At 36.2% G+C, this 22,808-nt stretch overlaps 2 pseudogenes and 2 gene segments (V, D, J or C); 1 reads left to right on the top strand and 3 right to left on the bottom strand.

Moving 5' to 3' along the window:
* Positions 1-1,926: 1,926 nt before the first annotated feature.
* On the bottom strand, positions 1,927-2,388 carry LOC127157981 (immunoglobulin kappa variable 1-8-like; annotated as a pseudogene).
* A 1,927-nt stretch (positions 2,389-4,315) lies between these two features.
* Positions 4,316-7,264, top strand: LOC127157980 (immunoglobulin lambda constant 7-like). The segment is given in 2 exon segments: positions 4,316-4,346; positions 6,945-7,264. Coding segments are annotated over 2 exon segments (351 nt in total).
* Positions 7,265-10,383: 3,119 nt separating this feature from the next.
* The window catches only part of LOC127157979 (Ig kappa chain V region 3381-like), a 55,496-nt gene continuing 43,071 nt past the window's right edge, over positions 10,384-22,808 (bottom strand). Inside the window, 2 exon segments of the V gene segment in view lie at positions 10,384-10,709; positions 10,789-10,871. Of these exon segments, the coding sequence occupies positions 10,384-10,709; positions 10,789-10,837 (375 nt within the window).
* Positions 13,601-14,192, bottom strand: LOC127157975 (Ig kappa chain V region 3547-like; annotated as a pseudogene).

The following is a 22,808-nucleotide window of genomic DNA, read 5'->3' as shown; positions in this document are numbered from 1 at the left end:
CATTGACTAATATAACTGTTTAGTAACAACTGTTGAACCATTTTGCAATAAATTAATCATTTTGTTTATATTTCACTGACTGATATGACAGTGTTCTTGTTCTTTATGAAGCATCACACAAAATCTGTTGTAGAAATATCCTCCTCACACATTTAAATTATTAGAATTATTTGTTCTGTAACCTGCTGTGTGTAAAGTGTTGCTGAATCAAGATGAAGAAGCATCATTATGAGAAACTCCACAACATCATCCATGATAAAAGAGGTCAAAGGTCACCCCAGAGGACAGAACTAGTCAAATATATTTTTTTTAAATGTGTTAAATCAGCTCATGACAAGAGAAAGAATAAGAAATATAGATCAAAACATCATGACACATTTCTGTTTCATTTTGAAAGTAATCTGTCTTAAAAAGTTTTCTTACTTTCTGAAAAAGCGTTTTGCCGAAACTAAATGATTGAGTGTTGTCAACAGCTGAGGTGTTTCTACTATCAGTGTGTTGAAGTGTTGTTTTCTCTCTCTCTGCTGGAGTTTGTGTTCACTCGAGTGGAATAGAGGTTTTTGTACGACCGTTTCATTAGATGGTGGACTTATTGTCGTTATTGTCAAAATAAGACCTTTAAAAGTACTTAATTATTTATTTTGAAGAAACAATTATTTGCACAAATTTCCATAATGTGGATCACTTTGAGTTTATTATTTACTTCATTCATTTATGTTGTTCATTTCATATTATATGAATTCATATATAGTTTATCTTCATAAAAAAAATTAATGATTTTCAATCTCTTTTGCTCATATTGTGCATATAATTCTGTCATTGTAAAAAAAAAAGCTAAATATATGTAAATTTAGAAATGATGATTTATTGTTTTTTAATTATGATATAATTTTCATGTGGTCTGCAGTAGCACCCTGACCCTCAGCAAAGCACACTGGGAAGAGGGAGAGCTGTACGTCTGCAAAGTAACACATAATGGAGCTCCTCAAGAGGCCTCGTTCCAGAAGAGTCAGTCAGCAGTGCTGATGTTTCTCCAGTGAGCGCTGCTCTCTCCTGAAGATGAGGCGTATCTGAGTGTCCTGTGTCAGGCAGGATTCACATGAGTCTAGTGCTGCAGCTGTAGTCATTTACAACTCAATACTGAAAGAGAGCTCTAGTGTCAAAGCACTGGCTGATCTTTCAATCTGCTGTGTTTGCTGTAACATTCAATAAAGCTTCTCAACAAGCTCCATTTGTGTTTGACAACATCATTCAACTAACAGATGAAGATGCATGTAGTGTTTGTTCAGGTGTTTTCCAGAAGCTTGATCAGTAGCAGTAAATGTAGTCAAATAAAGCTCTTGGGGTTTGAACATGGTCTCTGGAGACAGAGCTGCTCTATTCTGAGAGGATCAGAATCACTCCACCCTGACAATGCAAATGGGATTTTCAGCCCACACTCCCAGTGTCACTGTTTGATTGGTTACATGATCTGGAACAGACCAGTTTCACTTCTGCTGTAGTCAAGCAGCATAGAGACAAACTCGTCATTACATTTGTAGGAGATGATGCACTTTAATGTACAAAAATGTGGTTAAAATCCATTACTAAAAATTAAGGATCACTTATTCTGTGTAAAAATGAAAATCTTTCTGTGGGCCAAATGGAAAGCATGATGTCCAGACAGCAGAAGTGACTGAATGCAATCCGTTCACTTTGATTGACAAGGATCAAATATTACACATGAAACATGACGATAATATTCAAACACTGACTCATTCTCTTTAGAAAAACAGGATTGATGTTGATTGTAATGACAGTGTGTTATGTGTGTTTGTGTTGATCATGTTGTGTGTGATTGTGTTGTAGAGCAGCTGCAGTTTCTCTCATCTGTATCAGTGCAGTCACTGTGACTCTGACTGACAGAGGTTTTTGTACAACACTTTATCACTGTGTGAACACTGCATCACTGTAGTAACTCTGACAGTAATAATCTCCTGTATCCTCAGTCTGGACTTTACTGATGGTCAGAGTGAAATCACTGTTAGATCCACTGCCACTGAATCTAGATGGAGTTCCTGACTGCTGTTGATTTGCTCCATAATAAGGAGTTTAGGAGATTCTCCAGGTTTTTGTAGATACCAGCTAATACATGCAGTACCACCACAGCAGCAGGGAACAGTCCTGCTAGTTGTACACTTTATTTTGACTTCTTGTCCTGTTTGAGTGAGCAGCTGTGATGAAGTTTGAGTCACTGTCACCTGCCCAGTGGATTCTGTCAAGTGAAGAACATTAGAAGTCAAATATTCTCACACAGTCATTTATCTTGTAAAAATACAAACATAAATCATTTTCCAAACCTTGACAAAACACTGCCACAGTCCAAAGAAAGATGATGCTGAATGTCATGTTTGTTGATTGATGATGAAGAGCTCTTGATCATGTATTGTTCAGTTCATAGAGTTATAAACACATGTAGAGCAGTGACGCTTGTGCTACTCATGCAAAACACCCTCTGGATGCAAAAGCTGCTGTATAAAACTATGTGCTCATAATAAGACGGATGCAAGATCAGTATCACAATATATAGACTTGTTTGATAGATTCAGATTCAAATAATTTAAATATTAAAGTCAAAGAAGCCTGATGAGGCTAATTTTACCTACATTTACCTAAACTGATGTAATTATTAATTATTTTATGAATTAGTGTGATGAGGCCCTGGTTTCAGATGTTATGAAAAACAGCGACTTATACTAAAATGTTTGAGAATGTCCAGTTTGAATTTGTGCCCTTTGTACTTTTTTACCTTAAATTATTAATTCAGACAGAAATGTCAGCAGTATTATTGGCTCAATGATTATGTTGCTTGTTAGAATCTCTGAATACTCACAAGTAGAATACTCACAAACGGGAAGATCGCAACAGATTGTCTCTTCGTCCAACCCCAGCTGAAAACACGCACCTAAAGCAGCGTTGTGCCAGCTCACCTGGTTAGCCAGCTCGAGGAATTCCTCCACATACCGCTCCAATCTCCGACCGCCCTGCCGCAAACCCCACAAAGCTTCCTCAGCCTTCATATTGTTTGCGGTCAGGTTTTCTGTCAGGCGTCGTGTGCGGGAAGGAGGAGTAGGGACAAGGAAGTCAGGAACGCCCACTTTATTCATATAATCCACACCAGGGAACAGGAACGAACAGGAACAGCAGGGAAATCACATGCTAACACAATGAAAAGTAACATTAAATGACATTAAGACCTGACAACAAACAAAGAACTGAATCAAACTTATATAACCAAGCTAATGAGAACAGGACAGGTGTAAATGATTAACCAATGACAACATAACAAGAAACTGAACAGGAAAAACCAAATAAGGACACACGAGGGAAAAACCACCAAAACAGTCCACAGGAGTGTGACCATCTCAAAAATCAACAAAACATTCAGATAAACAGATCAACTCCGAACCTTACAAAACACGCTACTGAAAACACAAAACAACAACAACAACAACAGCAATAATAATGATAATAATTAATAGAATATTGTAAGTCAATTTAACAGCGTAATATATGTATGCCACAATGCATGCTGGGTAACATGGATGAGTTTTATACTATGGTGGCAGATTTTGTTATCGTATTTAGCTTATATTTTATAGATAACATTAACCATAACAACACCTGCAGAAACAGGTTTTTATTTTACATTTTATTATTAGTTTTTAAAGTGCAAACTGTCTTGAGAGTTACATCAGGTGTGATTTGTTTGATAGTTCTTCCATTTGTTTATTTAGATACACTAGACAAAGAAATACTGGCTACACTTTACAATGATCACAAATAGGATGACCACCTGCCAATAGATCTGTTGTGGGACATTGATGTGATTTTGTGGGACAATGCAGGACACGTGTGAGATAGATACATTTTCAACTGTTATGCTATGATAATACTGATTACATCCGTTGTCATATGCACTGATTAATGGTTCTGAGTGCACACATGCAAGTGAGAGAAAGTGCGTCTTTTTTATTGAGAGTTGAGAATCCACCTACGAGAGAAGAGAACAACTGTATCAGTGCAGTCACTGTGACTCTGACTGACAGAGGTTTTTGTACGACTATTTATCACTGTGTGAACACAGCACTACCAGAAGAGTGTTCACTCATACAGTAATAATCTCCTGTATCTTCAGTCTGGACTCCACTGATGGTCAGAGAGAAATCAGTGCCAGATCCACTGCCACTGAATCTAGATGGAGTTCCAGTGTAACGGCTTGTTGCATAATATATGAGGAGTTTAGGAGTTTCTCCAGGTTTCTGTAAGTACCAGTATGAATAATTACTACCACCAGTGCTGGACTGGTAATCTGGCACACCGGGCATTTTCCCGGTGGGCCGACGCACTTTTGGGCCGGTACATTTCCCCCCACCCCCGCCAGGAACAGCGGCCCATCACAAAGCACTACAGAGTGATAAAGGATCTTGCTTCGCCTATGTTAAAATATCGCTTCACCTCTCAGAATGTACAGACCAAAGCGAAACGGTGGTGCTGAAAAGTTCATGGAAAAGTAGCTTAAAAATTTGAAGGCGGATGCCGCAAAAATGTGCCTCGTCATTAGCAATTCCGAAATGTACACAATAGCGTTATCAAGAACAGGCTTGCTCTGCAGTGAGTGATGCGGGCGAAAGGGACAGGCAGCAGGAGGAGAGGAGTTTAATCGGTAAGGAGCTTGATAACAGGGGCTCGCATGAAGGGGAAACGGAGTGATCTAACCTGTCCCAATGCGTGTGCGCGCCAAGAGTGTAGAATACGTACATTTTTTTTATAAAACAAAAATTCGTCCCTTGCGCTTTTTTGGCCAAGTCAAGTGTGTTCACAGAGAGTATTTCATGACATGGGCCAATGCAAATAAATCTAGATTTAAATATGATCTGACGTTCTGTTTTTATCCAAAACAATGAGATGGGATAGGCAATTCACATTCTTTTTTTTTTTTTTTTTTTGTGAGTTTTCAATATATTCAAATCATCTGCGATTTTTGGATTTTCAGTTTAGGGGTCTCAGCCCCCAATGAGGCTATTATAATATATATATATATATATATATACACAGTACTGTGCAAAAGTTTTAGGCCACTAGTATTTTTACCAGCTAAAAAAAATGGTTTAAAGTAAGTTATTTCTATCTTTTGCTGTGGTGTGTAAGTAAAAAATATTGGTTTACATTTCCAAACACTCTGTTTGCCATTAATTGTAATAATCTAGTGAGATTTTTGTTTGCACAAGGAGTCTGACAACAGCCTGTGCTCCATTCAAAAATCTCACTGTATTATTATAATTAATGGCAAAATGAATGTTTAGAAATGTAAACTGATATTTCCTACTGACACACTACAGCCAAAGACCGACTTTAACTGACTTTAAACCATTTTTTAGCTGATGAAAATACTAGTGGCCTAAGACTTTTGCACAGTATTGTATATATATATATATATATATATTATACACAAAATTCTAGTACAACCCTATTTCCACATGCACTGGAATATGCATTATATTGGACGTTAAATTTTCAGAAGAAGCTGTGGAGGGGTGAACACAGAGAAAACTACAGTAGATGGGGAACCGATTGCTCCTTTTATGACAATGAACCGCACAGATGCAGATATTATAACAATCTATTGATAAACACACACCTTGTCTGTTTATCACTCTGCGCCGCCCATGATTCAAATACTTAACTTTCAGTATTAAAGATACCAGTACTGTAATCAATGTGTTAAAAAAAAAAATCATAATTTATTAACTTGTGCTTTGCCTTCCTCTCTTATTCTTATAAAGGCTGCATTCTTTGAGGAGGTCTTAACATGTATGTTGTACACAGTTGCATACTTATTTTTATTATTTGGAAATGACACTTCGACCTTTTAGTTTCTTTCTTTAGGGATATGGTAGGTTATACCTATAGGTATATATGTTGAGATGGGCCACCTGAACCTTAAAATGCCAGGGCCAATTTTTTGTCCCAGTCCAGCCCTGGTAATAATCAGTATCATTTAAAATAGGTTAGATTTTTTTTTTCCATTTTCTAAAAATACATTTAGATATTGAGAAGAACTGAATTATTGTTAAGACTAGTTTAGGGACCAATTCTCCCTATTGACTAGTTGTTTATTAGCATGTGTATTACTAGTATATTGGATGTTTTTTGGTACTTATGAAGTTTTTATTAATGCCTTATTCTGCATAAGTATTTGTTAACACTTTATTTTAAGGTGTCCATAATACAGAATAATTACCTAATTAAGTATTTAGTAGTAGTCGTTGCACTTACATGAAACAAAATGTACTTACCATGTAACTAAGTTATGGAACAGCCTGTAATTACAGTTTGTAATTATGTAGATGTAATAGACAGCTACTGTTACACATATGTAACACACAGAGTCTGTTACACAGCTACTTGTAGACTTAAGTACAATCTTGATGCGCTTTATTTTAAGTAGTTTATTCCTGTGAAATATTATGTAATTGTAATGTAATTAGAAGGTTATTACATGCATTTAAGCTGTGTACTGGTGGGTTAAATCAAACTGCAGCTGGATAAGATGTACAGTATAAATACACATGAAGTACATTTAAATACAGTCTTGATTTACTTTATTTTAAGTAGCTTATGTCTGTGTACTTATTTTTAAGTACGTTGTATAAAGTGTGCACCACATATGTAACAGTCTTTTGGTTACATATGTAGCTGTGTAACAGACTCTGTGTATTGTGACACCTTAAAATAATGTGTTACCGTATATGTTAAATCCCTTAATCTAAGACCATACGTAAACTTAACAACTACCTTACAAACTATTAATAAGCAGCAAATTAGGAGTTCGTACAAAAGAGTGCTGGAGCTGCAGTGTGTTTTCTTAGTGATTGTGAATGTGTTGTGTTTGTCTCCTGCAGCTGGTCCCACAGTGAAGCCCTCAGTGTCTCTGCTGCCGCCCTCTTCTCTGCAGATCTCTGGAGACTCAGCCGCACTGCTCTGCCTGCTCAGCTCTTACTCTCCACAGGGGGCGCAGGTGAGCTGGACACTGGACGGCTCAGAGGTCACCGAGGGGGTTCAGACCAGCGCAGAGAGTGAGCGGGACGGCCGCTACAGCCGCAGTAGTGTCCTGACCCTCAGCAAAGCACGCTGGGAAGAGGGAGAGCTGTACGTTTGCAGAGTAACACGTGATGGAGCTCCTCAAGAGGTCTCGTTCCAGAAGAGTCGCTCGCAGTGCTGATGTTTCTCCAGTGAGCGCTGCTCTCTCCTGAAGATGAGGCGTATCTGAGTGTCCTGTGTCAGGCAGGATTCACATGAGTCTAGTGCTGCAGCTGTAGTCATTTACAACTCAATACTGAAAGAGAGCTCTAGTGTCAAAGCACTGGCTGATCTTTCAATCTGCTGTGTTTGCTGTAACATTCAATAAAGCTTCTCAACAAGCTCCATTTGTGTCTGACAACATCATTCAACTAACAGATGAAGATGCATGTAGTGTTTGTTCAGGTGTTTTTCAGAAGCTTGATCAGTAGCAGTAAATGTAGTCAAATAAAGCTCTTGGGGTTTGAACATGGTCTCTGGAGACAGAGCTGCTCTATTCTGAGAGGATCAGAATCACTCCACCCTGACAATGCAAATGGGATTTTCAGCCCACACTCCCAGTGTCACTGTTTGATTGGTTACATGATCTGGACTGAAACAGACCAGTTTCACTTCTGCTGTAGTCAAGCAGCACACAGACAAACTCATCAGTATAGTGCAGGTGAAAATATATGTAAATCTTTCAGTGGGTCAAATGGAGAGCATCACATCCAGACAGCAGAAGTGACTGAATACAGTCTGTTCAGTTTCACTGACAGGGATCATATATTACACCTAAAACATGATCATCATATTAAAACAGACTCATTCTTTACAGAAATACAATATTTTTATTAACATAAATGTGTGTTCGTTCACTGATCAGTGTTGTGTGTGATTGTGTTGATCAGTGATTGTGTTGTAGAGCAGCTGCAGTATCTCTCATCTGTATCAGTGCAGTCACTGTGACTCTGACTGATGGAGGTTTTTGTACGACTCTTTATCACTGTGTGAAAACCCATTTATTATTTATATAGTTTTCAGCCAGACAGTAATAATCTCCTGTATCTTCAGTCTGGACTCCACTGATGGTCAGACTGAAATCAGTTCCATGATCGGCTCCATTTCCACTGAATCTTGATGGAGTTCCAGTATAAAGGGTTTTGATGCTGTGAACTAAAAGTTTAGGAGTTTCTCCAGGTTTCTGTAGGTACCAGGAGAAACACTGCTTAGTGACCACAGCTCTGATTGACGTCCAATGGAGCTGCTGGTTTTACAGGTCAAAGTGACTGTTTGTCGTTCTGAACATGTTTCTCTGCTGGAGTCTGAATTACAGTCACCTGTCCTGTAGAGTCTGAAGAACAATTAAAAGAAAAACTTCTGAAAAAAAGATGTTTTTTTATTTACAGAAAAACTAGCTAGTTAAAAGAATGCCTTACCCTGAAAACACATTACTATGATCAAGAAGATGATGAATGTCATTGTAGATGTTTGTTATGATAAACAGTGTCAGTCATGAAGTGTTAAACTCACAGCACTATAAACACTCTCAGAGCACTGAAGCATGTGCTGACTTGTTTTCAAAGTGACTGGATATTTACATCATTTACCTGAAGACTGCAGCTCAATCTCACAAACATATAAAAGACACTTTATTTCTTACGCCACCTAGTCTTTACTAGAGGTGGAACGGTTCAGCTTACTTACAGCTCGGTTTGAATCATTGGTTTAGAGTGGGTTTGTGCTATGTTTAGGGAAGAACTGTAATGTCAAATAAAAAATAAATAAATAAATAAAAAAAAAGAAAATAAGAATAATCTATCAAGCAACAGCACACACACAAGTACAATAGAATTAAGATACAAATAAAATAAACAAAAGTGATATGCTGAATATAATTTAATCATTATAGCTATTTGCCAAAAGCTCATGTCTGCTTCTGTGTGTAATAAACCACTCAACATTGCTCTAGAAATACTTTATCAATTTACAATACTAATGTATTGTTCTTTTATTTAATTGGGGATTTCATTTTGTAAAACAAAACAAACAAACAAAACAAACTATGAATGTAAGGATTTAATGTATCAGTTTGTTTGTTAATTTGTTTGAGAGCATCACATGTATGCCCAACTTACATGTAGTAAACTCACTGAAATAACTTTAAAGATCCTGGTGATTCTCTAGGAAAATATGATTATTTTGCTGGGCTGATAATAGACTTGATATTAAAGACCATCTGCTCGCAACATAGATTCATACACAGTCTTAATGTTTGACAGTTTCTGATGTGATTTTGATTGTTAAATGTTCACATTTTGAGGTGTTTAATAAGGGAGAATTATGGATCATTGTCAAAGGAAGTGTTCATGGAGATCAAGTAGATTGTTGAACTAATTAATATTTATATTATATTTATGGATGAAATGTTATTTAAATATATACTTTAAAACTTAAAAATATTTAAAAATATATAATAATAATAATATTAATTCAGATAATAGATATTTATTGTGTCTGTTTTGATTCATATTTTGTCTTATTTTTTTTTTACTTTTAAAAGGTCAGGACTCACTCACTGAACCATGAAAACACCTGCAAATGGAGGAAATTATGAAACTCAATTATGAAACTGAGTCAAATGAACCTCAAACACTGAAACATTTCCTAAGATCACTCTCGGTTCTCTCTGTGTTGACTCTGTGTGTTTTACTGTGTCATGAATCTCCTGTGAGGATCTGAACATCTGCTGATGGAGCTGCTCTATTCTGAGAGGAACAGAATCACTCAAATATGAGTTTGTGTAACGAATCCGGCCTCTGTGGTTCCCCCCAATCGTCACCAGAGGTCACCATCACCTGAGTATTGACTCTGCCATTCACCAACTCCATTTCCCATAACCCTGTACTGGGCGCTGATCACATGTCAGCTGCACCTTGTCACCGGAACTATTTAAACAGCCGGTTCACCTGCACTCTTTGTGAAGTCTTGTTTTGCCCTGGCTGACATTTCTGAGCGTTCCTGATTACTCTGTTGGATTATTGTGTTTTGACTGTTTTTCTCGTTGTTTGATTATACTCTGCCTGCCATTTGAAAATAAGTAGTATTTTTTGTGTTTTTGATCAAGATGAAAAAAGGGAAGACCTGTAGTGTTTAATGTTCAATTTGCTACAATAAATGTTTGTGTTGTTTGTCATCCTCTCATCAGCAGCTGCAGTATCTCTCATCTGTATCAGTGCAGTCACTGTGACTCTGATGTGGAGGTTTCTGTACGACTCTTTATCACTGTGTGAACACCCAGTTATCACTGATCTTGTGTAAACTCTGACAGTAATAATGTCCTGTATCTTCAGTCTGGACTCCACTGATGGTCAGAGTGAAATCTTTTCCAGTATTTGCTGTTCCACTGTCACTGAATCTAGATGGAGTTCCTGACTGGAGGGTGTTTATTTTATATATGAGGAGTTTAGGAGCTTGTCCAGGTTTCTGCTGATACCAATATAAGTGACTGTAGCGTATCCCAATGTCAATCTGACACTCTATTGCAGCAGTTTGACCCTGTTGCACAGTTTTAACATCAGGTTGAGTCAGAGTGACTCCTTTGGATTCTAAAGAAGAGAAAATAAAGTCAATTCATGTTTAAAACTTATACATATACTTCTAAAAGAACACTAATACCAGTCTTACCTTGAATAAAAGCTGCAATGGTCCAGATGAGGATGATGATGTTGTTCATTGTTGTTGTTTTGTCTTGTGTGATGATGAAGATTCTGTTCTGTTCTGCTCTCAGTCATGAAGTGTTAAACTCACAGCACTATAAACACTCTCAGAGCACTGAAGCATGTGCTGACAATGCAAAGAAGTGGGCAGGATTTACAACAGATTGTGCTGCTAACAAAAACATCTGATAAATCAGATTAAATGAATATATTTTTTTAATAATTGTAATATATGAAAAAAAAACTGTTGATTTATTTTATAATAAATGTATTTGTTATAAAATAGTATAAATAAAAATGTAGAATATTATAACATCATCAACAGCAGCAACAACAACATCAAAATAGTTATGTTATAATTAACAGACAAGATAAATATATAGATTCAGTGATTCAATGTTAATTCCTACACTGAAACAATGACATGTTGCTATCTGGGAAATCTTTTCATGTGGCCTTTTTTTTATCATTACTGTATAAAGATCAACAAAATCATTTCATATGAGTTTAGGTTGAAGCTGCAGGGTTTTGTTTGTTTGTTTGTTTGTTTGTTTGTTTGTTTTGTGTGAATCAAAATGACTGAGCTGTGTGTGAAATTTCATTATACTGTAGGAAACTCCATGATAAAAGAGGTCAAAGGTCAGATCAGCAGTGAGGCCAGAAATCTCCAAGTGGATGAACCTTGGTGAAATAGGGTGGACTTATACTCTGTGGCTTCTTTTAAAGCCTTTTTTAACTGCAACTCTTTTGAAAGTAGTACATTCTGAACAAAACAATTCATTGAAAAGAATAGGACTTTAGTTAAATAAAGAATTATTTAGGACAGATTTTCTGGAATTAAGCAAATTTTAAAAGCTCAGCAGAATAAACTAATTCAACAGTATGGATACTATCACCACATATGAGAAAAAGAGCTGACAGAAATAGACACATTTGTCTTGTTGTTTATTATTTCCATAATATTATTTGCATAATTTCAGAAATTGTTACAAACTCCATCTTTCCCAGCTCCCTTTCTGTGTGATGGGGATGTAGTGGTTCGAAAAACTTCGACATCTCTAGCTGACTGTGATGTGGTCGCTGTTCTCCACTCCATCTTTCCCAGCTCCCTTTCAGCACCTCAGTTGAAAAATCACACTGCTGGTGTTAGTGAAATACTGGACGAGACTTCAGAAACTTTTCTTTCATGATTTTATGCAGGTCTCCATTACAATGTTAGATACAGTTATTCTTGTAGTTCTACTCTGGTCCTGCATTGATACAACACAAAAATGACAAGACTTGTGTAATGTGAGCAGTAGTGATTCATGTAGTCATAGAGTTGTGTTTTAAAGGCAAAGCTCAAAAAGCTAAATTTTAATGTTGGCAAAGCGTCCAGATCCTGATGAAATAAAACATCCTCAAACCATCAGACTAACAACTGTGTTTGACTGCTGCTACGTGTCACGAACCCACTCCTGAACTGTCTGTCTGCCACCGGAGGTCTCTTTAACATTCACATCTCACTGACTGTTACACCACACCCCGGACTACATTCCCCATCAGCCATTGTGACCATCACCTGTAACCTATCAGAGACCCTATTTAAACCCCGGACTTCCTGTCAGTTGTGCTGAGTATTGGATTGCGTTTAACACTTGTTGTGTGTGTTAGCAACTGTACGGAGCCAGCTAGTTCATTCGAGTATCCTAGTCTAGTCTAGTCTTGTTTAGTTATGTTCTTGTCCTTCGTCATTCGAGTCTTGAACCCACGCGTTTTTATATATCGTCTTGTCTGCTTCGGTGCCTGCCTTTTGAAATCCTCACCTGTCTGGATTATTCTATTGCCTTGCCCATCGGATAACGTTCGCCGTGGATCGGCCCTCGTCTGTGTTACGGATTACTCTTTTGTCTTGCTGTCTATACACCTGTTTGCCACTGTCTGACCCTGCCTGCCTTGACCATGTCTTCGTCTCGTCCTTTAAATAAAAGTTTGCAAATGGATCCGCCCGCTTCACGCTTCATCTTTCACTCCGTAACACTATGAGGTTCTTCTTATGAACTGAAGTGTTTGATTTTTGCTAAACACAATCGCAGGAACATCCAGTTTCTTTCTTTCTTTTTTTTTTTTTTTTAAACGTGACACATCAAATGTGTTTTTGGTCTCATAGTCTGACTCCATGCTGCTGCACAGGCACCATATACAGTGTGCGTTTTGATCCTTTTGTATTTAAATTTTTAAATATAATAAATATTAATTTAGTTTTTGACTGTAATGCTGTGGACAATGGATGATATTTTGTGATGTTGAATATCAAACTTTTATTCTGTTCAGCATCTATAATGGTTAAACTAACTGCTGCACAAGTCAAAGACCAAGTTCAAGACAGATGAAACTTTATTTTAAGGCCAAATTCTTACAGTTAATCAACTATTAACTACAACATTTGGCTGAATAAACTCATAATTTGCTGCTTATTAATAGTTATGGGGTGGATAAAAGGATCTAAAATATGGTCATGCAGAAAAAAGCATTAATATGTGCATTATTAGTACCAATGAACAGCCAATATGATAGTAACATCCAATCTAATTTATTTATTTATTTATTTATTTTTAACTGCAATGCTGTGGTCAGTGGCTGATTTTTGGGGATGTTAAGTGGCAAGCTTTTATTGTTCATCCATCATAGTGATTAATCTAACCAGTACAGACTGAATTTATTATTAGATAGTGTTCTGCATTGCAATATAGTGATCTACAGACAAGAGTGATTGAGTTGATTCACACCCATCAACAGCTGCAGTTTCTCTCATCTGTATCAGTGCAGTCACTGTGACTCTGACTGACGGAGGTTTTTGTACGACTCTTTATCACTGTGTGAACACCCAAGTGCTGCTCGGGTAGTGTAAACTCTGACAGTAATAATCTCCTGTATCTTCAGTCTGGACTCCACTGATGGTCAGAGTGAAATCAGTGTTAGATCCACTGCCACTGAATCTAGATGGAGTTCCAGTGTTACGGTTTGTTGCATAATATATGAGGAGTTTAGGAGCTTCTCCAGGTTTCTGTAAGTACCAGTGCAGTAATTACCACTATACACTCCACTGCTGACTTTACAGTTTATTCTGACTTCTTGTCCTTGAGCTGCTGATATTGATGGACTTTGAGTTACAGTGTACTGTCCTCTACACTCTGAAAGGATAGGATAGGGATAATAATTAAAAATGATGTATATTTTATATTTTAAAATAATTAATTGTCTTACAACAAATTAAAATGAAAAGTTTTACAACAAACCTTGAGCAAACAGTGTGAGTGTCCAGATGAGGATGATGATGTTGTTCATTGTTGTTGTTTTGTCTTGTGTGATGATGAAGATTCTGTTCTGTTCTGCTCTCAGTCATGAAGTGTTAAACTCACAGCACTATAAACACTCTCATGCAAAGTGTCTCTCTATGTAAATGATCTTCATACACAGAACAGGCAGCTGTCAGTCTCAGACCACAGATGAATTTCTTCAGTCACATTTATAATCTATAAAACATTAGAAACTTTAATACTTTGTGATGAATGTGAGCTATTAAAACAGACAGACACTCTCTACAATGTTTTTTTTTGTTCTTGTTTCAACCTAAAAATTAACCAATAAATCTATTCTTAATCAGCTTGTATGTTATTAATATATTCATACTTATTTTTCACACTTTATATTTTATTCATAATTGAATGAATTTGAAGTATAAACTGATATTATTATATAAATGCAGACAATTAAGTATTTAAAAAAAATGAATTAAAAAGGGTTTTTTATACATTAATAAGGTATCTCAAACATATTGAATATAACAGCAAAGGTCTTACAAAATGTAATTTTTAATTGTATTTAATTTTATTTTAAATAAAGGGCAAACACTTTATATTTAAAAATAAAGGGTAAACACTGGAGCTGAAGGTGTTTGATATCTACAGTCTGTGTTGATTATGGAGAGATGAGGTTTGTTTGTATTCCTCAATCTTGATGGACAATGTTAAATGTAGTACATCCATCCATGTTGTAGTTGTGTGTGAATAACAGATGAAAGAATCAGATTAACCAGACAATAAATTACTGGTGAGACTTGATCAATGAGTCTGTTAAATGTTCTTGTTTAGTTCTGATGATTTTCCTGTTGGACAAAAACTTACAGACTCTCAATCATTCAAAGCTCCAGTTAAATCCAGACATCACACAATTATAAAGAAAAGCAGAACCTTGGAAAATGTTACTGGTAACATTATGGCAGCAAGTTTTGCATGAACAAGTGGCAAAACTTATTTTTTTTTTTTTTCCTAGACAGAGTGAAATCTAGTAAGTGAAATACAGTATGATTATATTATTTTTCTAGGTATTGTCAAACCGTCTGCTACTTCTCAACTCATCACCAGACGTCACACTCACCTGAACTCTGATTGTTCTCAGGTGTTTCTCATCAGTCTAATTAGTCTGGCCATTAGTCTGGCCTATTTAAACCCTGACTGTTTGTTCCTTCAGTGTGAAGTTTTGTCTGTTTCACACTGTTTTTCTGAGTGGTTTGTTTTGGATTGTTCTCTTGATTTTATGATTCTGAACATTAAAACCTGAACATTATAGCATTCTGATCTTGCATGGACCCTGAATGTTGTTTGCCTCTCAACTATATTATATAAATAAATAGTAAATAAATGCTGAAATGTGTGATACACTGTGTCATTGTGTTGTTTCTCTTCCTCTCATCAGCAGCTGTAGTATCTCTCAGCTTTAAGATAATCTCCTGTATCTTCAGTCTGGACTCCACTGATGGTCAGAGAAAAATCACTGTCAGATCCACTGCCACTGAATCTAGATGGAGTTCCTGACTGGAGGCTGTTTGTATAATATATTAGAAGTTTAGGAGCTTCTTCAGGTTTTTGTAAGTACCAGGACAGACATGGTGTGCTGCAGCCTGTTAAAGGAGTGCTGGCGGTGCATCTCATCACAACAGTCTGTCCTAGTTCAGTTGTTTGAACTGCAGGAGTTTGAGTAACTGTGATCTGTCCACTGGAGCCTGAGAGACAAATTTATAGCATTCATGTATGTACATCAAGACATCAAGAACATTTGGTTCCATATTATAATATACAGTATATGTTAGCTAACTTTAATAATTATACTGCTTTCAAGCTCTCATTATGTACCTTGTATACAGCAGAGCAGTGTCCAAATAAAAATGATGATGTTGTTCATTGTTGTTGTTTTGTCTTGTGTGATGATGAAGATTCTGTTCTGTTCTGCTCTCAGTCATGAAGTGTTAAACTCACAGCACTATAAACACTCTCAGAGCACTGAAGCATCTGCTGACAATGCAAAGAAGTGGCCAGGATTTACAACAGCTTGAGCTGTGAACACAACTCATATACAGAAACTAATAGTTTTATATTCTCACAAATATAATTTTTCAGTAACATTTTTCATTGTTCAACATTGTGTGATAACACAATGGTTTAAATGTTTAATCTTTAAAGGAAAAGTCATTTTAGTGGATATTTCACTGATTCTTAACCCTTTGAGCGGTACGGTCCCACATGTGGGATTTAGAACGTTCGGTGACGTCACGCAACTGCCAAATTCAAACTGTGTTTTCGCGCGTTGTCTGGCGCTGAGCCACAGAGAGACGCTTGCTGCGCTTGTCATATAATCACAATTGTGCAGTGTTTTCAACGACTTAACGTTTATTTTAGGTTTCAGGAATTTAAATACACATAAGTACTAGTAAAACAATACATTTAGAGTTTGTAAAATACACACGGACGTCTATGGAAGCAGCAATAACAATCCATTCAAGTATAATTTGCCGACGTGTTTGATTTATATCAGATACACATAAAGTAATGATATAATTCACTCCATTCCTTTCCCAGTTCACCAGCCACTTACTTGCATGTATTTCGGGAGTAAGTGGTGAATTTACGTGCTGTAAATCCGGCTGACAGGACTCTCTGAACGGCAGCGCGAACAAACATGGCGGCGCCATCTCACGATATAGATCACGATCCAGATCATTTATAAAGGTTTTAGAACGGCAAAATACACTCACTTACACATATTCGTGAATCGGAATATCAGATAGTTGAAGACATGGTAAGCAAGTGTGTGAATATTTTGAATAAAAAGGAAAAACGAAATAAAAGCGATACATCTGTCATACAGCGCTCTAGTGGCTGCGGTGTCAATCATGACGCGTCGCCATGGAAACAATAAAGTGAACGTTCTAAAATAACGGTCGCCTAAAAAAAACTCACTCTGGGGGGTCAGATAGAATATTTTAAACTCACCACTGAAAGGGTTAATACAGTGCTTTGACACACATCAGCATGAGCCCTTACAAAAAAGAAGTTTATTCAAGTGTGCTATTAGTATATGTCTTAAAAATACAAAGTATACTTTTAGTCTACTTTTTATGTACTTCTCAGAAATATACTTAAAATTACATTTAAGTATACTTGACTTATACTTAGAAAAAGTATAAATATATTTGAGATATACTTGTGCTCCTAGAATCCATGTTTTTATTGTTATACAGTAAGGTGCACTATTACAGATCTTCTGTACAGAAATCCAAAACAAAAAAAAAAAACAAAAAAACAAAAACAAATTAAGAAGAAACTGAAACAACAGATGCTTCCACATGTAATCTAACAGGATCATCAGACATAAAACAGCATCAAAACTGAATGGTGATAAAACAGCATCAAACAAAATGTCGACCAATAAATATGTAATAATGACTTTCAAGCTTTGTGGTGTTGATCAACTCCATCTACACTTTTATTATATCAGTCTAAATCTAATTCATAGTCTTTTTCAATTTTTTGTACAAAATGTTACTACATTCAAGTGTTAAAAAAAAAAAAAGAATGCATGAAGCTAGAATAAAATGTTTTCGTTTACAAGCAGCTTTCTTTTTGTGTTTTGTATGTTCAGATATTCATATAACAACATATATACAAATTAATACCTAGATAAGGACATAGTAGTATACTTGAAGTATAATGTAAATTCATTTAAAGAAAACGTACAAGTACACTTAAAGTTTAAAACTACTAAACTAGTAGTTTACTGAGACTATACTCCAAAGTGTACTAAAAAGTACTACTGTACTACAAGTATTTAATTAGTAAACTATTAGTATACCTATAAGTTCACTTTTAGTAAAGTTGCAGCACAAGCTAAAAACACTGATGTAAACTAGTTGTGTACTTTAAGTTTACTACTGTTTTACTTCAAGTATACTTTTATATACTAGAAAATGGGCCAATTTGGTCCCAAGGAGTATTGAAGTAGTAAACATACAAGTATACTACTAGTACACTGACATTTGTATACTACATAAAGTATACTAAAAATATACTTGAACTTTACTTAAGTATACTTAATAATATAAACTTGAAGTAAACTACTTTTTGGTAAAGGAATGCAGCATCTCACAGAAATCACTGTATAAATATTCTCTTCACAGGTGTATTTTCCACCTATTTATTCTGCAGCCAGCAGTGTCTGATAATAGAGGATTTACTGAGATAAAGTTGAGGAATATCAAAGTCATTTCACTCATCCACAGTGTTGGGCAAGTTACTCTAAAAATGTAATTAAATTACTGATTACTGATTACTCCTTTTAAAAGTAATCAAATTACTGTTCTGATTACTTTATTTCAAAATTATTAGTTACATTACATTGCTTTTTTTCCTGTACATCCACAAAATTTACGTGAAATAGTAAGTTTGTGTGTTGCCTAACATCCCAGCATAAACGCTCCCGATAAAATATTTGTTATTAAAGCATCAACATTCACAAACCACTGTTATTTTTACTAAAAGCAATAGGCTGCTGCATGTGTGGTTGCAAAGTTCACGGCATTTCGAGGGGTGAGTGGATTCTCTGATTGTCCATTGCATTCCAGAATTCAACATTGTTTAGCGCTGTAGTCACGTGTTATAAATAGAAACTCCACCTATGCTTACATGTGTTAATCGTTTTTGTTTTATTAGGGGTTCGAGCACGCAGTGCTGAAACCCTATTGTAATTGTAAGGATTTTTTTTTTTTTTTTTTTCTGCCGTAAAACTGATTGTGCAGACCAAACCGTAAGTCCTAGAGACTTCAAACTTGGCCAGGTGGTAGACCTCAATTGGGGGAGAACCCATCAAAGTATCAGCCCAATCGGCCTATAGGTGGCTCTACAGCGAACAAAATTGCAAAATCGCTCATAACTCCTAAACTGTTTGTCGTAGACTCAAAAAAAAAAAAAAATAGATTTTTGGAATCCTTGGGTCAAGACGATAAAAAGGCAAAAAAAAAAAAATCAGATTCGCTCTACGGGGCCTGGTTTTTCTGCCATTTTGAAGTAAATTCAAAACCTACTTTTGCAAACTAGTCCTAGGTTTTTCACCCAATCGGAACCAAACCACTGCAGAAATGTTCTCTGGACAGTGAATATCAATAATTATCAAAAAAAGTTCAGTTTTGACTCATCGTTGCGAAGGGGCCCCAAAAACTTTGTCAGGTGGGGGGCCATTTTTACAAAAATGGCTATAACTCATGAACCAAATGAGGTATCTTCACCAAACTTGGTACACATGTGCATAAGCTCAATCTTTGGTCAAAAAAAAAAAAAAAAAAAAAAAAAAATGCACAGCTCTGCCACTTGGTGGCGCTATAAGCCTGAAAAAAAATAAAAATAACTATAACTATGTTACTAAAAATTAATGAAATTAATTTAAGCGTACAAGTATTCAAAACGACAATAAGTACAATGTGCCCTAACAACACAACAGACTGATCCCTGCTAAGTACACCTAAAATTGCTAGACGGCTTGACTTCATCCACGCTAGTATGCTAGGCCTCGTCACACCATTGTGAGATATAAACCATAAAGTTTTTCATAGCGTTACACTTTGAAACAGAACAATTTTATGTTTCCATGACTTTGTTCACTCTTTCTATTTGAATTTGTTTACCGCAGTCTCACCATCCTTATCTTATTTTCCCACCTAATGGTAATTGTTAGGCCTTACGCTTATGGCGTTGTACGCTTTGTTTTTTGGTCGTCATGTTAGCGGGCCCTCTTTGTTCATATTCGTCAATATTTAAGCAAATTTGGTTGATTTAATAAAAGATTGCTTTTAAACACTGTCTTCATCCGAGAGATTTACATTATATTATATTATCCTAGTTTTTATGCTTTAAATGACCAAGTTACCTTGTAATCATAAAACAAAATATCATAACTGACTTGAGTCACTTATCTTGGATGTGACCAGTGTTTATGACTTCTAGCGACAACTCACCCCTTACACCACACAACAGGGGATGAGGGTGGACCCGATCGTTAAAACCAACAATGGATGTCCTCATTAACTCTGAGCTGTGAACAATACCAGGTTTGACAGTACGGTCAGTGGTGCTACTGAAAGACCTTGTTGATTAAAAGCTGAACATTATGGATCGACAGAATCAGCTTCAAAAATCCAATTTGACTGAGCCTGAGCCGCTGCAATTTTTCTACTAATAACACTTCGGGGGGATCTGACCAATAAACCTCGAAATTGAAACTGAAATTCCACAAGACCAGGACCGTCGTGGGTTAAACCAGTCAATCTAGATTCTAGGCAACAGTGACAACGTTCTATATCGATTAGGGGCCAAAGTTTATGTCTTGGCAAGAACTGAATTCTTAAAAAGTTGTCTGACGCTGTGCAAATACTCATGGAGTATGACTATAGTTCCGGCACAGCTGGGGATGAGCAAATGGAGTGCAACTGCACTGCAGGAAAAATGTGTGGTCTAAAAGATGCCATAGACCCCATGTTTCAACACCATTACAGGGAACAAATGATCAAACTGATGCATACGGTCATCGATGACGAGTGCGATCCAAATCATGATTGTATGGGGGATAACAAGCATGTGACAAATCTCAAGAACGAAATGAAAATTGTAACAGGCCTGAAAAATCCATGGCCTGATTTGACGAGCATATTTATCACCAGCAGAGAGGCAATCTGTGTAACTACCAGAAAAATTCTGGATGTGATGTCTGAAAGTGAGGATGAGATGGACATTAACGATGTTCTCAGTCTGTGTACGTCTGTAAAACATCTATGTGTTTTGCTGGCTTCAAAAAATTGTGATTATATGATATGTGAAATTGTTGAATCGCTGGTTGATTTTATATTAGAGCAAAACATGTCGGCCTGCAGAGATTTTCTTTTCTGGCTAGACTACCTGTAATGTCACTGTTTGTTTGTAATGGTAATTCAATCATTCTCTTCACTACTTTAATCTATGAATGTATATTCATCAATATATTGTTGAAATAAAAGTCTCACTTTACTCGTTTTTGTGTTCTCAGAGTTCAATTTTTGAATTTTAATTTAATGATTTTGCATACGCTTTTATCCGAAGTGACTTACAAAGGAGTACGATAGACACAACAAGTCCTAGATAATCTAATGCAGTACAGATAGCAATCTCTTATCAGTTAAAAGGAAAACCGGTCGATAGAATAGAATGTGCGAGTGTAGACAGAAAATAATTAAGAAAAGTTATTACATGATTTCAAAACGGTACCACCGTGCATATAAAAACTAGGATAATATAATATAATGTAAATCTCTCGGATGAAGACGGTGTTTAAAAGCAATCTTTTATTAAATCAACCAAATTTGCTTAAATATTGACGAATATGAACAAAGAGGGCCCGCTAACATGACAACCAAAAAACAAAGCGTACAACGCCATAAGTGTAAGGCCTAACAATTACCATTAGGTGGGTAAATAAGATAAGGATGGTGAGACTGCGGTAAACAAATTCAAATAGAAAGAGTGAACAAAGTCATGGAAACATAAAATTGTTCTGTTTCAAAGTGTAACGCTATGAAAAACTTTATGGTTTATATCTCACAATGGTGTGACGAGGCCTAGCGTACTAGCGTGGATGAAGTCAAGCCGTCTAGCAATTTTAGGTGTACTTAGCAGGGATCAGTCTGTTGTGTTGTTAGGGCACATTGTACTTATTGTCGTTTTGAATACTTGTACGCTTAAATTAATTTCAATGCTTTAATGAATACATAATTTGTCTTTGTGACATTTGACGGAATATTTTATTAAAAGATGACACGGTGGACTGTTTGAGTAAAGCTCTCATCTGTCACCTTTACTGTCACATTTAAGTTTTCACCGCTTACACGCATCCCAACCACCCGAAACCTGTTGTTATAAATTTCATGCCTGACACGTTTGCAACCGACTAAAAACTAATAAGCTACACAAATAATGAAGGATCACGAACATTGTTAACCTAAATGAACAACAGACAATAATCACAAATATGTGTTCACACAGTTAACTTTATTTAAATGTTTCACTGATATAAAATGATCGTGAGTTGTTGACAAGAAATGACCGTTGAAAAGAAAGCAGATGAATTGGTTCTTTGAACCGGTTCGTTGAGCCGAACTGTCCAAATGAATCGTTTCGCAGAAATGAATCGGACTCTGCATCACTAACACAGATCTCAAAAAATAGGGCTTGTCACATCACAACACGGAAGGAGCGTATACTTCAGAAAAACTGCGGAAATGTGAGTCTTTTTTATATAGGGTATCTTAGTGTGCGTATAATCAGAAGTCCAATGATTTTGGGTGCTGCCATGTATGAGTGGTTTAGGATATGTATCCCCATCGGCCATGTTTGAAGACCGAGGTGTATGCTGGGTAATGTAGTTCCCTGACCTGAAAGTCTACAGCGGTTGAGTGAGGTATTAGTAGTTACACGTGTTTGTTTAACAGCTTTGTAAAAATTATACAAAAACACAAAGAACTGTTAAAACATTTTAGGATTTCAGTTGAAAGAAAAATCATAAATACAACAAATCGTAATAAAATTTAAGGCTTATCACTTTTGACCAACAGGTGGTGCTGTTTTCACACGAAATTCATAACTTTTTGCC

The sequence above is a fragment of the Labeo rohita genome, unplaced genomic scaffold (assembly GCF_022985175.1).
Source record: "Labeo rohita strain BAU-BD-2019 unplaced genomic scaffold, IGBB_LRoh.1.0 scaffold_129, whole genome shotgun sequence".
Lineage (NCBI taxonomy): Eukaryota > Metazoa > Chordata > Actinopteri > Cypriniformes > Cyprinidae > Labeo > Labeo rohita.
The sequence above is the reverse complement of the archived record's forward strand: the minus strand, read 5'-3'. Positions and strand labels throughout refer to the sequence as shown.